Source organism: Montipora capricornis, chromosome 6 (assembly GCF_036669925.1).
Source record: "Montipora capricornis isolate CH-2021 chromosome 6, ASM3666992v2, whole genome shotgun sequence".
In the NCBI taxonomy this organism is placed as follows: Eukaryota; Metazoa; Cnidaria; class Anthozoa; order Scleractinia; family Acroporidae; genus Montipora; species Montipora capricornis.
In genome coordinates this window covers 932,949-944,979 of record NC_090888.1, presented here as the reverse complement: position 1 = coordinate 944,979, position 12,031 = coordinate 932,949, and the positions used below count along the sequence as shown (strand labels likewise).

Genomic DNA, 12,031 nt, shown 5'->3' with positions numbered 1-12,031 from the left:
AACCTTGTGGTCAATTCCAAACAAATTTATTTGCGTTTAAAATTTAATTTTGGGATAAAGAATATAAAGAAAGAGAAAGGTTGACGCGCACACTTTAGATTTGACCATGAAAGAAATAATGCATTTCAATGCTGTTTAGTCTCTGGCTCATGCACAAGGTAAAAAAGTTTTTCAAGATCCGTTATTCTAGATTGCCGTCGTTATCTTCTTGGAAGCAGTTCAACGATGAACTGTCAGAACGCGAGGAATGAAGGGCCATAACACGTGGTGTCTTACAAGTAACGCAATCAGCATTTTGTACGGACGATTCAAGATGTCGAAGAAGTATGACTACCTTTTTAGGATACTTCTAGTTGGAGATAGTGGAGTAGGGAAAACTTGTATCTTGATCCGATTTGTGGAAAATACATTCTCTCAATCATACCTCAGTACTATTGGAATAGACTTCAAATTAAGGACAGTAAACATCGGTGAGTAAACCTGCATAATACTACAGTAGTGAATAAGGATCGATTTGATGTAATTGAACGTAGTTTAAGTTCACACTCACACAATGGGTATTATTCGTACGTTTCGTTTGGCAAAATAACTCTCTTGAAGAACACGTACCTCTATCTTTGACAACCTGCTTTAGCAAACTCTATCAAATCAGTAAATCAAATTATCAAAACTAGCAAACAAATTATCAAACTAGCAAACTTATCAACTCAGTAATCTAACGCGGGTATGCCTGGCATAAATCATAAACAGACATCTTGAAATCCATTGTAAACTTGCATTCTTCAAATGTGTTTACAGGATAGATTCGTCATTTAATTTTTGTTTTTTCGACAGAAATTTTAATCTTTGAATCGACAGACACATTGTAGGAATTCGAACCGGTATGCTATTAGAGCAAAGTTATTTTAATCTCTTGCAACTAGATCTTTTTTTTTTGTAATTTGTGTTTCCAAGATAATTTTTGTTCATTGCGTTGGCGATTATTTCAGTTGGAACGTTGGAATCAGCGCGAAATTCTAGTGTTCGTTTTGGTTATTTTGTGCACATTTCCGGTCACGAGACTGGAATCAACTCACTGGAATGCAAAACGAGAACAGGACTTCTATGTGACAATTAAGCTTTTGCTTGCGACGAAACGATTTTTGTCTTTAATTCTCTTTACAGACGGTAAAAGGATTAAACTTCAAATTTGGGATACTGCTGGTCAAGAAAGGTATGAAACAACGGATACAGACATTTTACTAACTGGTTTTAACTTGAGGTCAGCGTTTTTTAGTTCAATTCATGCGCAATGTTGCTATTGCCAGAATTGGGAAAAACAAGGAGCCGTAACCTGCAGTAATGCCCGAGAAAACGAGGTATTGCATCTTCGGAATCAAGCCAAACACTTCTAAATTATGTGGGCCGTAAGTCTAAATGGGCCAATCACAGCGCGCGTAATATAAAGGCATGAAATGACGAGGAGTCTCGCGCGTAATAAACTCGAAGTGCACAAATATCTTGGGGCTACCTACACATGTCTTCAAAATTTGGCAGAGATTTAAAAACACGATGACACACTTCGCTGCTTACGATCTTATTAAAAGTCACAGGGGAAGCACAATACTCGTACGCCAAGTCTGTTAATAAATGACTAACTACTGTTCTTTTTCTGCACAATACTTTAGGCTGGTCGTCTAAAACCGTGTGAGAGAAAAATTGTTCTTGTTCTCTCTTCCATTTGGTTATAGGGGTTTTCTTAGAACTGCAGCATGACCCCTGGTTAAAATTCACCGAGAAAACCGCTGGATAGGGTTACTGCGAGGAAATGCTTGCGTGAACCTACTGAGACTAAACGTTACTACAGCAAAGATATCGTCGAAGTCACCTACTATTATTGAAGTGCCAACCATAGGGCCGGATTCGCAATCAAAACAGGATTCTTTTGTTGCAGTTATAACAAAAATAATTAAGTTATTATAAGAAAATAACAAGAAATTTTTAGAACCTTCCGAGTGTCTTTCTGTACCTAGCTACAACAGCCCTGTCTCGTTTGGAATTTGTTGCATAGTTAATCAGTTCTGTTGTTTTTCTAGATTCTACTCCATCACGGGAGCATGCTACCGCCGAGCCATGGGTATAATGCTTGTCTATGATGTAACAAACGAGGCGTCCTTCAAGAGCGTGACGAAATGGATGAGTAAAATTGCAGAGAATGCGAACAGAAACGTGGATAAAATCCTGGTAGCAAGCAAGTGTGATCTTGAAGAAAAACGCAAAATCACTCAAGCTGCTGGGCAATCATTGGCTGATACGCTCGGAATTTCGTATGTGGAAGTTAGCGCTTTGTCAAACGCGCATATTGAAGACGCATTTACAACTTTAGCGAATAACATTTTACAGAAAGCGAAAGGGAGAAGTGAAAGTTCCATGATTGGGAACGAAAACATAGGGCTGGACTCAAGCAGTTCTGGATGTTGGTGTTAAAACAGATGTTGTATACTCAGTATGAAAACTAGTCTTTCCAATGGAATATATGATTTTCTAACTGTTAGTCACCAAGCCGAGCGCCTGGATATAAACAAACCTCAACGCCGTAGTAAATACTATCTATTAAATACTGCACGTCTAAAGCACAAGCGACCGTGGCTGATCCCGCGCAAGTGAGAGGTACCAGCGACTGGAGTGGAATTCCGGTGAAAGGTGTAATTGACCACCCTTTTTCCTTTCTGGTAACTTCTTCTGCGTTTGATAATATTAAACTTCAAACCAGGCTCTTGCTTCATTGGTGTAACATCAGATGAAAACGGCCCAGAGGTTTTCATTCTGATCTATTTCCCAGCAGAATACTCGTTGCAAGTTTGATATTTTCTCAGTGCTTACCTTAATTGTAGTTTGAGCAATAAAGTAAACACCAAAGGGAGCTATTCAAAAGTTTTCTTAAGTTTTAATATCTTTTTGTACCCCTCCAAACTTTGTGAAACCAGCTTTTCGCACTTACAACAACTTGTCTCACAAATAGACATACGTCATCGTTAGATTTGGTGTCAGAAAAATCAAAAACATCTTAAGCAATAAATAAACTTCTGTTGCTGATGTAGAAGTTCGAATGTTATCTACTCCGTGCAACAAGGAACATTGCAGCGCGACGCCTCCTCGTGTACCGCTGATAAAGAAACAGTCTGCTGCGCAAAGCTGTTGACAGTTTCCCCTTTGATGGTTTGTCTGAACACTTTTCGCAACAATAGCGAGAAGGTATCTTCCACATTCCAATTTGAATAAGCGCTCATTTCCTTGTAGCGAATATCGTGATGCTGCGCCATCATTTCACCTCTCTCTTTGGTCACCTGCCTTTCCTTGTTAAGATCGCATTTGTTGGCGACCAGCAGTTTTTGAACCTCTGGGCTGGCCAGTTGCTCGGTTTTTCGGATCCAGTTTGGAATGTTTCTGAACGATTTTTCATCAGTGACGTCATACACAAGCAAAATGCCCTGAGCTCCACGGTAACACGAAGAGGTGATCGTGTCAAATCTGGAATGAAAGGTTTATATTTCACAAGGGATTAGACTCTTTTTTGGTCCCTCCTAAAGAAAGAAGGCCATGAATGAACAGATTCTCTCTTCGTTATTGATTTAGAGCAACTTCTGGTGAACTAGCTGGAAGGGACACCCCTACCAACAATCCTTGCTGGGTTTTCAATTTCCACCTTCCCTTTCTGTGCCTCTTATGCATCAATGCACTGGTAATCACTTTTGAAAAGCTTCGTTCAGTTTGAATTTCTTCCTACGCCATTTGCACTATATGGATGGAAAGAGAGTTGAGTGTATAGAAAGTGCCAGTTTGCGAAGAAAATATTGTGGCGGGAAGTAATCGGTTAAGATTTGTCGTCACTTTCATGCTGTAATCTGGTCACCGCAAAAAGGCTGATTTATTGTTATTTTCTAGGAAGGCCACGCACCCTTCTTATGGAGGATTAAGTGGACAACACGTTGCGTCCTGGAAAAAAGTAGCTATAGGAGGACCTATTCTTGATATTTTTTGTTGATAGCCGAGCTTCAGGTGTTTAAATTCCATCTCCCTCTTTCCTCGATCGAAGAGAAAAAAAAAAGGAAAAAACAAGTTCTGATCAATGCCAACCACCAAACTACTTTGCCGGCTAACAATTCATCATGCGGGGAAAGACCCGCAATCGGGAGTTATTCCCCTGTCTCTAATTCATTTGTAATCAATACCTGTTTTGTCCAGCAGTGTCCCAGATTTGGAGCTTGATTTTCTTTCCCTCTGTAAAGCAATAATAGACATCTACGCTGTAAATGCGCAGCACATATTGATTGACTGACATAATCGATTGATTTATTAGGTAACTTGGCCGCTTAGCATTGGATGACGATAGAATTAGCTAATCCAAGGGATACCTAAGTTTGAGTACTAGAAATCCCAGGAAATCCACTCGAGCGTCAGTCTTAGAGCGCTAACGGGCCCACCCATGAAAAGAGAAAAATTATTGGAACAAGGTGAGGATTAAACCTTCAATCAGAAGAGTAGCCGTAGATCGTTGGTCACGGCCGGATTCTTCTCTTTCGTTGTGTGCCGGGGCCTATGTCAAACCTACGGCTGACACTCAGATAGATTTCTTGAGATAATAAGCACTACAACTTAACTCATTCGTAGTTAATTCTGTAGTTATTCAGTTTTTCATCTTACCTTTTCGGTGAAATTGTGCGTGTTCAATGGCAGCGAATTAAGATCTGGCCAGAGATTTTTCACTTTCCTTTTGCGCACCTCATTTTTTTACAAAATCAGTTAACCAACCCCTCCAATGAACACATACCCACGCGCACATACCAACCATTCCCCTAAATCCTGGAAAGCTCTGCTCCTTTGGATACCGTACACCTATTAACTGCCTATATTATGGCCTAATATTATTGTTCTTCTCTTTTTTTATTATTTACAATATAAATTCTGTGTAAATGCTTTGTATTATTTGTATAGTGTGAATAAAGAATTGAATTGAATTTCCATGTAAACCTTGTAATTTCCGTGATGTGTTTGTGGGTTTTTTTCGGTCTAACGACCGATTGCTTGGTAGATAATCAAATAATCAACTAAACTGAGCCAAACTTTGTGAAATGTTCGTGTTCCCTTGTGTGGTGGGTGCCATTTAATTGACACATTTGACACGATAGCGTGAAGGTTCTCACTTTTCTGACAATTAGGATTATTTACAAAGTCTAAAATCTGTAACAGGCGCGAAAATTCAAAAAGAATAAAGTGGATAAATACATTTTAAAAAAATAGAGTCGAAACCTTCGACTTGAAAGCTCACAGGATGATGATCTGACGTCTTCGCTTCAATGAGTTCCAGCCTCCATCAGCTTGACTAACAGTCCATAGCTTTCCTAGTTGCTCCCTAACGCTGGTTAGCGTTATTTAATTTAGTTTAGCCGCAATATTTATGCCATCGGCTAATGGCTTTGCAGCCCTGAAACAGTCTGTTCTCGTACTACACAGTGTCACAAGAACCGGAAACAGGCGTCATCATGGTGTAATTCTCCCGCGCGTGAGCCAGTTGACTCTCGCGTGTTAGTTCAACGAAGAAGCAAAACACGTTCATACCGATCTTAATATTGCCACACAGTTCTCTCATGATTCAAAATTTAAATATTGGTGCTTCGTGTGAGGGGGGAGCAAAAGAGCGAGAGAGCTAAAATTCAAACAAGTTAATTGTATTAAACATTTGCCGAGATACAGTTTTATCAACGCTTCACCACCTTAGATTTATGAACTCTTGTATACAATAAAACTGAATTCTTACCAAGCTCCACTGTCCTGATTTTGAAATCTATTCCAATAGTCGTAATAAATGAAGATTCGAATTTATTTTCCACAAATCGGTATATTATGCTTGTCTTGCCAACACCACTATCACCAATAAGAAGTAGTTTGAATAGAAAGTCGAACTGTTTCGCCATGTCGTGACAATGATACGTCTGTGGGGTTTTTGGTTCATTCCAAGACCTTTGATCAAATTTTGACAGCATGACAAAAGCATATTTACGTGAATATCACAAGCCGAGAAGATTTGGTTGCTCAGTGAAATCCAACTCCAATTCGGTAGAGTTACAAGGAAATTCGAGAACAGAGGAGAGAAAAGGAGATACGAGAACATCCTGCGGTCACAGGATCTATCGATTTCAAATCGGAAAATAAAATGTCCAGGGACGATTTCAAAAAGGAAAAACAAAGAAAGCTCAAAGTATTCGTGAGTCTAATGTTGCTCTCCCATTAATGAATTTTTTATTTGTTCTTTTTGGACCCTTTCATAACGCAATATTTCGTTGGTGATTGTGGGACAACGGGATGACAGGAGCAATCATTTCATTAGCCCTTTCTTCGAAGTGCTCCTAAACCGGAGTGAAAGATTACAACTGTTCAGGACTTTCAGGCCAGCCCTTTTCTCGGTTCCTTTCGGTGAGGAAAAAAAAACTCACAAATACTTTCTGCTTCACCCTGCCAGAGACGTCAGACGATGTCACAATTCTTGCGCGTAGAACTTTGATCAATAGAGAGGATGCGTGATGTGTTTGAATGAAATTGCTCTGGGCCCGGTTGTTCAAAGGCTGATTAACGCTAATCCCAGATTAACAATTAACCAAGGAGTTTATTTCTCAACTCCCAAATGCTGTTCAACACTGATTTTCGGCAAAACTTTACATTAGAAGAAGTCAATCTTGAAAAGAAAAAATAAGCAAAGAAACTGAAAACGTGAAACAAAAGTTTACGCTAATCCTGGATTAAGTTAATCGGCTTTTGAACAACCGGGCCCGTTAACTTACCGGGACTGCTGGTGTCCAATTCGGTTCTAATTACCAATTAGAGATGTCTTCTTTGGATCCGAAGTTAAGTACACCGCAGTTTGTATGAGTTGGCTTATTTTGTCTCGGAGCGTACTGCCAATTATTGTGCCTATTTTTGAAAACCAATATGACTGAGGCAATCCAAGTTGACTGAATAGCAACTTGAAGGTTTTCAGTCACAATTAACTCTGAATTAGCTCAGATCGGCTTTCCAGCAACTGGCTCCAGGAGTGTGGAAATCGGTCTTGAATATGGCGGTTATATATGTACCGGTAAGTTAGTAATTCAGTGGTAATTCATGACTTTTCTTTCTTCATTCTCACTTTGCTTTGGGCCCTAAGCGATGGGAGAGGTCCCGGGAACGAGGCTGTACTATCGGTCGACGCCAGGGCCCCTCATTCAGTTTCGAGGCTTGGGAACGAAGTTTAATTTTTGAAGTAAGAGAACATAAAAGTAGCCAAAATCGTAGTATTGAATTGTATACAAGCTTATTTTTCTTAGCTGGATAAGTAATCTAAAAAGGATGAAAACTTTCATCCTGATAATGGGCTGTAAGTGTAATTTTCATACGTATAAAACGGATGCCATTTAAACGTGGGCAGGAACCAATGACCCGGAGCCTACAACTCTATGTTGTAGGCTCTGCTGTGTTCGTGTACAGCTCTATGTTGTGGGCTCTGCTGCGTTCGTGTGTTCTGTGTTCTGCTGTGTTCGCGTACAACTCTATGTTGTAGGCTCAGCTGTGTTCGTGTGTTCTGTGTTCTGCTGTGTTCGTGTACAACTCTATGTTGTAGGCTCTGCTGTGTTCGTGTACAGCTCTATGTTGTGGGCTCTGCTGCGTTCGTGTGTTCTGTGTTCTGCTGTGTTCGCGTACAACTCTATGTTGTAGGCTCAGCTGTGTTCGTGTGTTCTGTGTTCTGCTGTGTTCGTGTACAACTCTATGTTGTAGGCTCTGCTGTGTTCGTGTAACGACGTTTTCACAGACCGATTTATTTTTAGATTGAATTTCCCGCGAATGAGACTCCCACAGGAGCCCGATGACCAATTACAAGAAATTAAGCTGACGTCATAGGGTCACCGAACCGGAACTGCCTTTGGTTTTTGACCTAATTCGCGGGAAAGGCTAGTCTAATTAGCATTTTTCCTACTTATAAATTCAACTTCTAACGCTTTGTAAATCCATCAACTGAAGATGACAGAAGTTTCTGTCGAAACATGTTTTGCAAATTCAAGAGTGTTGTCGTTTTCTTTAAAATTTAAACCTACTTGTGAAAACACCGTTTCACAAACGCTGTATGGAAGTTGCACGCTCCAGATGGGCTCCTGACGTGGGTCTATGCATCGGGTCTCAAAGTGATTTGGCTTTTCTGGGAAAAGGGCTGCAAGACATGCATACACACAGATACTAATCTCAACACTGAAAGGTTGGAAATATTTGCTTTAACTTTCAAAATGAACCTTCGGCGATAAATATCAGTCTAGGCACGAGAGAGCCTCCGGCCGACCTCACAGTTTTACTCACAACATTCGACAGCTTCACGCCTCGCGTAAGCGGGCGGTAGACTGCAGTCTATCCTGGGAATTTCCTCTACAACAACTTTACTTTAATGATCTGCTTTTAGCACAAATGTATGCTCGATTTCGTGCGTTTTTTTAGACTCTACTGTTGATATTTTAGAGTGTTAAAAGAAGTTTCTTCTGCTACAATTTGCTTGAAATGTTTAAAACGAGAAACCTGGACCAGGCCAGAAACACGCTTCCCAATTTCTCTCTCTAATTGTCCTTTTGGAAAGTTGAAACATTTTCTGAGGGAGAATAGGTCTTCATCGTACTTTCCAGTTAATGAAATTGATCATTCAAAGTCTGATAATAGTTCTGACCCTTCCGTCAATGGTTCCCGGTAGTTCTTGTCCAAAATGTCTTCCGTTAAATGCTTGATAGCCGTTTCAAGATTCACGTTTTCTACGTATCTCATGTCGTGCTCTCGGGCGAGCTTTTCCCCTCGCTCTTTACTAACTTGTCTCGTCTTTTCTAAGTTACATTGATTTGCAAGCAGGAGTTTCCGAAAGCCTTTTTCATTCGCATTACTCTCGATAATACCGAGCCAATCGATGACATGTTGGAAAGATGCTTCATCAGTGACATCATACAAAAGGAGGAAGCCATGGGTGTCATGGTAGTAACTGATCGTCATGGCCTGGGAACTAAAGTGTCAGAAAAAGTGACAAATATTGTTTTTATCAATCTTAATTGCTCCTGATTTTCAAATAATTTCACGGCGATCATGTTAACCGATGTTCCCAGATTCGGTTCAAAAAGCGAAAATAGATAATGATTCACGACGTATTGAAATACTTGAGCCTTCCTCAGCCCACTCCTGAGCCCTTAGTCTGAAATTTCAGCTGTCTCATTCTAAAAAAAAGCCCATGGGGCGAGCCCCCTAGGGTTACGGAAGAGACGGCTGACTACTGAGCTCTTCGATATTCCAAAACAATCGACATCTTACATAGCCTCCCACGCGAACGTTCTTACGGATTCGTCACGCAATCATTCCTGTGGGGTAGGAACGCGTGACGAACCCCTAAGAACGTTTGCGTGGGAGGCTACACCTTAAATGTTTTCGTACAAAACATCTCGCGAGAAAGTTCCAATCTCAAAAGTATCTAAAAGTAAAAGTGCCAATAACAAATGATTAACAAATTAAGTGCGACAAAGTCTTAGCTAGCAACCCAGCATCATGCTAGAGGTCCAATCAATGCAATAATTGAAAGCAGGGATCACGTTGTTTGCTGATATCTCTTGCAGGATCTACTTGAAGAGTTTCCGCAAACAGTAACGTGACAATGGTTGAGGTCACACTTGAGCTTTTTTTACCATAGTAAACGAAAGTTTACCATGGTAAATGGGTTTTTCAATGTGACCGGCTTTTCTCACTTTACCATGGTAAACGCAATTCTAGTCTGTTGCGTTAGCAACGGCGGTCGGATGAAAGCAAAGTTTACTATGGTAAAACCATCTGAAAAAGCATGGTTTATCTAATGTTTATCTAAACTTTGTTTATTTAGGTGTCATCTTGTCATGATTTTGAGAAGCATTTCGTGACTTTGCTGAATTTGCGTGTGCCCTCTATATACATGCGCTTTCTATCTCCTTCCCTCATAATCTTTTAACGAATAACGAAAACATGACGGGATTTTCATACATTTCTTCAAACCATCCTTGTGGTCTCGGATATACCCCCGCCACTCTCCTCCGTCTTGCTAAAGCTCCTCTCCTTCTTCTTCGCTTTTGTAATCTCTTAATTCTGGTCGTGAGAAGAGCATTGGTGAGATCAAATTGCCTCCTTTCAAAAACAAGGTAAAGAGCCAGAAATCTAAATCTCTGAGCTTTACGGATTGCAACGATAAGAAACAATAGAGCCACAATCGAAGCTACAACACCTTCACGATCCATGGCGCCGTCACGAAATATATTAAGTTGTTGTGTTAAGACTCACGCGACGGAACTCGAAAATTCCTGTCTGTCATCAACTCGACATTTGAGTAGCACTCTTGTGACAAGGAAACGTCTGGGAAATGTAAAAGTCAGCTTATGCGTTTTACCATAGTAAACTTTGCTTACCTTTTTTATACCATAGTTAAGGGTTTTTACCTTAGTAAACTGCTTAGTGTGACCTCAACCAATACAGTATAATTTTAAACTCAAGCAATGGAAGAATTTTTAAACAATCGAAATAAATTAGAGGGTCTGGATTCGTTTCAGAATTAAAGATGCGTAAAGTGCCAATTAATCAGTACAGTTGTTAAAAGCAAATGTCATCTTTTGGTGAAAGCCGTCAAGACGGTGGTGGTACAAAAAACAATTTTTCTCGCGGGTGGATTCTTAAGTTCCGAATAAGCAAAATCTCAGGACTGTTTATTGCTGGTGATCATCGTAGCAAACTAAAACATGTAGACTGAGAATGCAGTAATTAAATTCGAACTGTCCAAAACGGGCTACAGCAACTTTCGGTCGCTTGGACCATAGTTAGTAGACTATGCTTGGACATGATATGAAAACTCGTCCTTCCTAAAAAATTTCCTTTTTCGTTGGCAATGCTTGAACTATTCCTCAAGTGGAAGCGTACTCTCAAAGACAAACAGCTCTTTCCGTCAATACAAGCAATACAAGCTTGTCATATATCAATTGAACTCACCTTTCTTGTCCTGTTATGTCCCATATTTGTAGCTTGATTTTCTTTCCGTCTATGGGTTGCAAAATCAAGCAATTAGAAAATTTTCACGTTTTAACGCTCGGCTACTTACAAATTACGTACCGACAGCAGAAAACCATGCTGAAGACCTAGAGGATGCGAAGTTTACTTTCTACTTTCTCGCCAGAATTCTGGTAACCGTCACAGATCAGAAAACAAAGGTCTCAAATAGGAATGTCAGGGATGATTTAAATGCCCTTCATAGAGCCAGACATCGAACATCGAACACCGCCTGTGTAACAACAGTAAACAACATTGGATCGAGATGTTTGTCGTGTTTGTCATTTACTCACCTATTTCAAGTTTCTTTTTCTCAAAATTCACACCAATAGTCGATGAAGGGAACGAATTCTCGACTAACGGATGTAAGACTTCTGAATTTCTTAATTTTGAGTTCCCCACGACAAGGATTTTGAACAACAAGTGATAATTGATCTCCATTTTGTAAAGTCAACTTCGTTACTGTTCACTGAATATCCGATATCATTGACGTGATTAACATTTTAGAATAAATAGAGGCCTTTGACATTTAGAACGGGGACCCTCATGACAAATGATGCCAATGATGTGCCGATACCAAGTCTGCTTTGAGCCACTGTTCCGTTTAACCTGTTTGAGGTTTGTAATTATAACGTGATGGCTATTCTCTCAATAAAGAATAGGACGAACACACGCGAGAAAATTTTCCTTTTGTCTATCACAGACGACCCGCAATGATGCCGCGGTAAAATAATCATACCGTTCTCAGTTCGTCCCGGTCTCATGTATTAAAATACCCCCTATTGTGTTGAACAAAATGAAGTTTTTCAGCGCTCTGAAAACTCCTGTCTTTTTCCCCAATGTCTCTTCACTGCAGTAAACGTGCAAAACAGTCCAGTTCGGACTTCTCGGTGGTTGATTTACAGAAAGAAAATATTTGGTATTCGTCGAGATATAAATA

General features: G+C 40.0%; 3 protein-coding genes across 3 annotated transcripts; 1 reads left to right on the top strand and 2 right to left on the bottom strand.

Annotated features, from left to right (window-relative positions):
- Positions 1-281: 281 nt before the first annotated feature.
- On the top strand, positions 282-2,913 carry LOC138051138 (ras-related protein Rab-8A-like). The gene is made up of 3 exons (XM_068897296.1): positions 282-470; positions 1,165-1,213; positions 2,076-2,913. The coding sequence occupies exons 1-3, from the start codon at positions 314-316 to the stop codon at positions 2,464-2,466; spliced, it is 597 nt and encodes a 198-aa protein (XP_068753397.1). The 5' UTR covers positions 282-313; the 3' UTR covers positions 2,467-2,913.
- Positions 2,905-6,081, bottom strand: LOC138051137 (ras-related protein Rab-13-like). Its single transcript, XM_068897295.1, has 3 exons — positions 5,798-6,081; positions 4,212-4,260; positions 2,905-3,510 (listed from the first exon to the last, which is right to left on the bottom strand). The coding sequence occupies exons 1-3, from the start codon at positions 6,021-6,023 to the stop codon at positions 3,096-3,098; spliced, it is 690 nt and encodes a 229-aa protein (XP_068753396.1). The 5' UTR covers positions 6,024-6,081; the 3' UTR covers positions 2,905-3,095.
- Positions 6,082-8,257: 2,176 nt separating this feature from the next.
- On the bottom strand, positions 8,258-11,751 carry LOC138051140 (ras-related protein Rab-13-like). Its single transcript, XM_068897297.1, has 3 exons — positions 11,385-11,751; positions 11,035-11,083; positions 8,258-9,043 (listed from the first exon to the last, which is right to left on the bottom strand). Exons 1-3 carry the CDS (start codon positions 11,530-11,532, stop codon positions 8,692-8,694), a joined length of 549 nt encoding a protein of 182 aa, XP_068753398.1. The 5' UTR covers positions 11,533-11,751; the 3' UTR covers positions 8,258-8,691.
- Between the last annotated feature and the right edge of the window lie 280 nt (positions 11,752-12,031).

Coding starts and splice junctions, on each gene's coding strand:
- LOC138051138 (XM_068897296.1), top strand. CDS start 314: ATGTCGAAGAAGTATGACTACCTTTTTAGGATACTTCTAGTTGGAGAT. Junction 471..1,164: donor ATTAAGGACAGTAAACATCG/GTGAGTAAACCT, acceptor TTCTCTTTACAG/ACGGTAAAAGGATTAAACTT. Junction 1,214..2,075: donor GATACTGCTGGTCAAGAAAG/GTATGAAACAAC, acceptor TTGTTTTTCTAG/ATTCTACTCCATCACGGGAG.
- LOC138051137 (XM_068897295.1), bottom strand. CDS start 6,023: ATGCTGTCAAAATTTGATCAAAGGTCTTGGAATGAACCAAAAACCCCA. Junction 4,261..5,797: donor AATCAGGACAGTGGAGCTTG/GTAAGAATTCAG, acceptor ATTGCTTTACAG/AGGGAAAGAAAATCAAGCTC. Junction 3,511..4,211: donor GACACTGCTGGACAAAACAG/GTATTGATTACA, acceptor CTTTCATTCCAG/ATTTGACACGATCACCTCTT.
- LOC138051140 (XM_068897297.1), bottom strand. CDS start 11,532: ATGGAGATCAATTATCACTTGTTGTTCAAAATCCTTGTCGTGGGGAAC. Junction 11,084..11,384: donor GAAAAAGAAACTTGAAATAG/GTGAGTAAATGA, acceptor TGCAACCCATAG/ACGGAAAGAAAATCAAGCTA. Junction 9,044..11,034: donor GACATAACAGGACAAGAAAG/GTGAGTTCAATT, acceptor CTGACACTTTAG/TTCCCAGGCCATGACGATCA.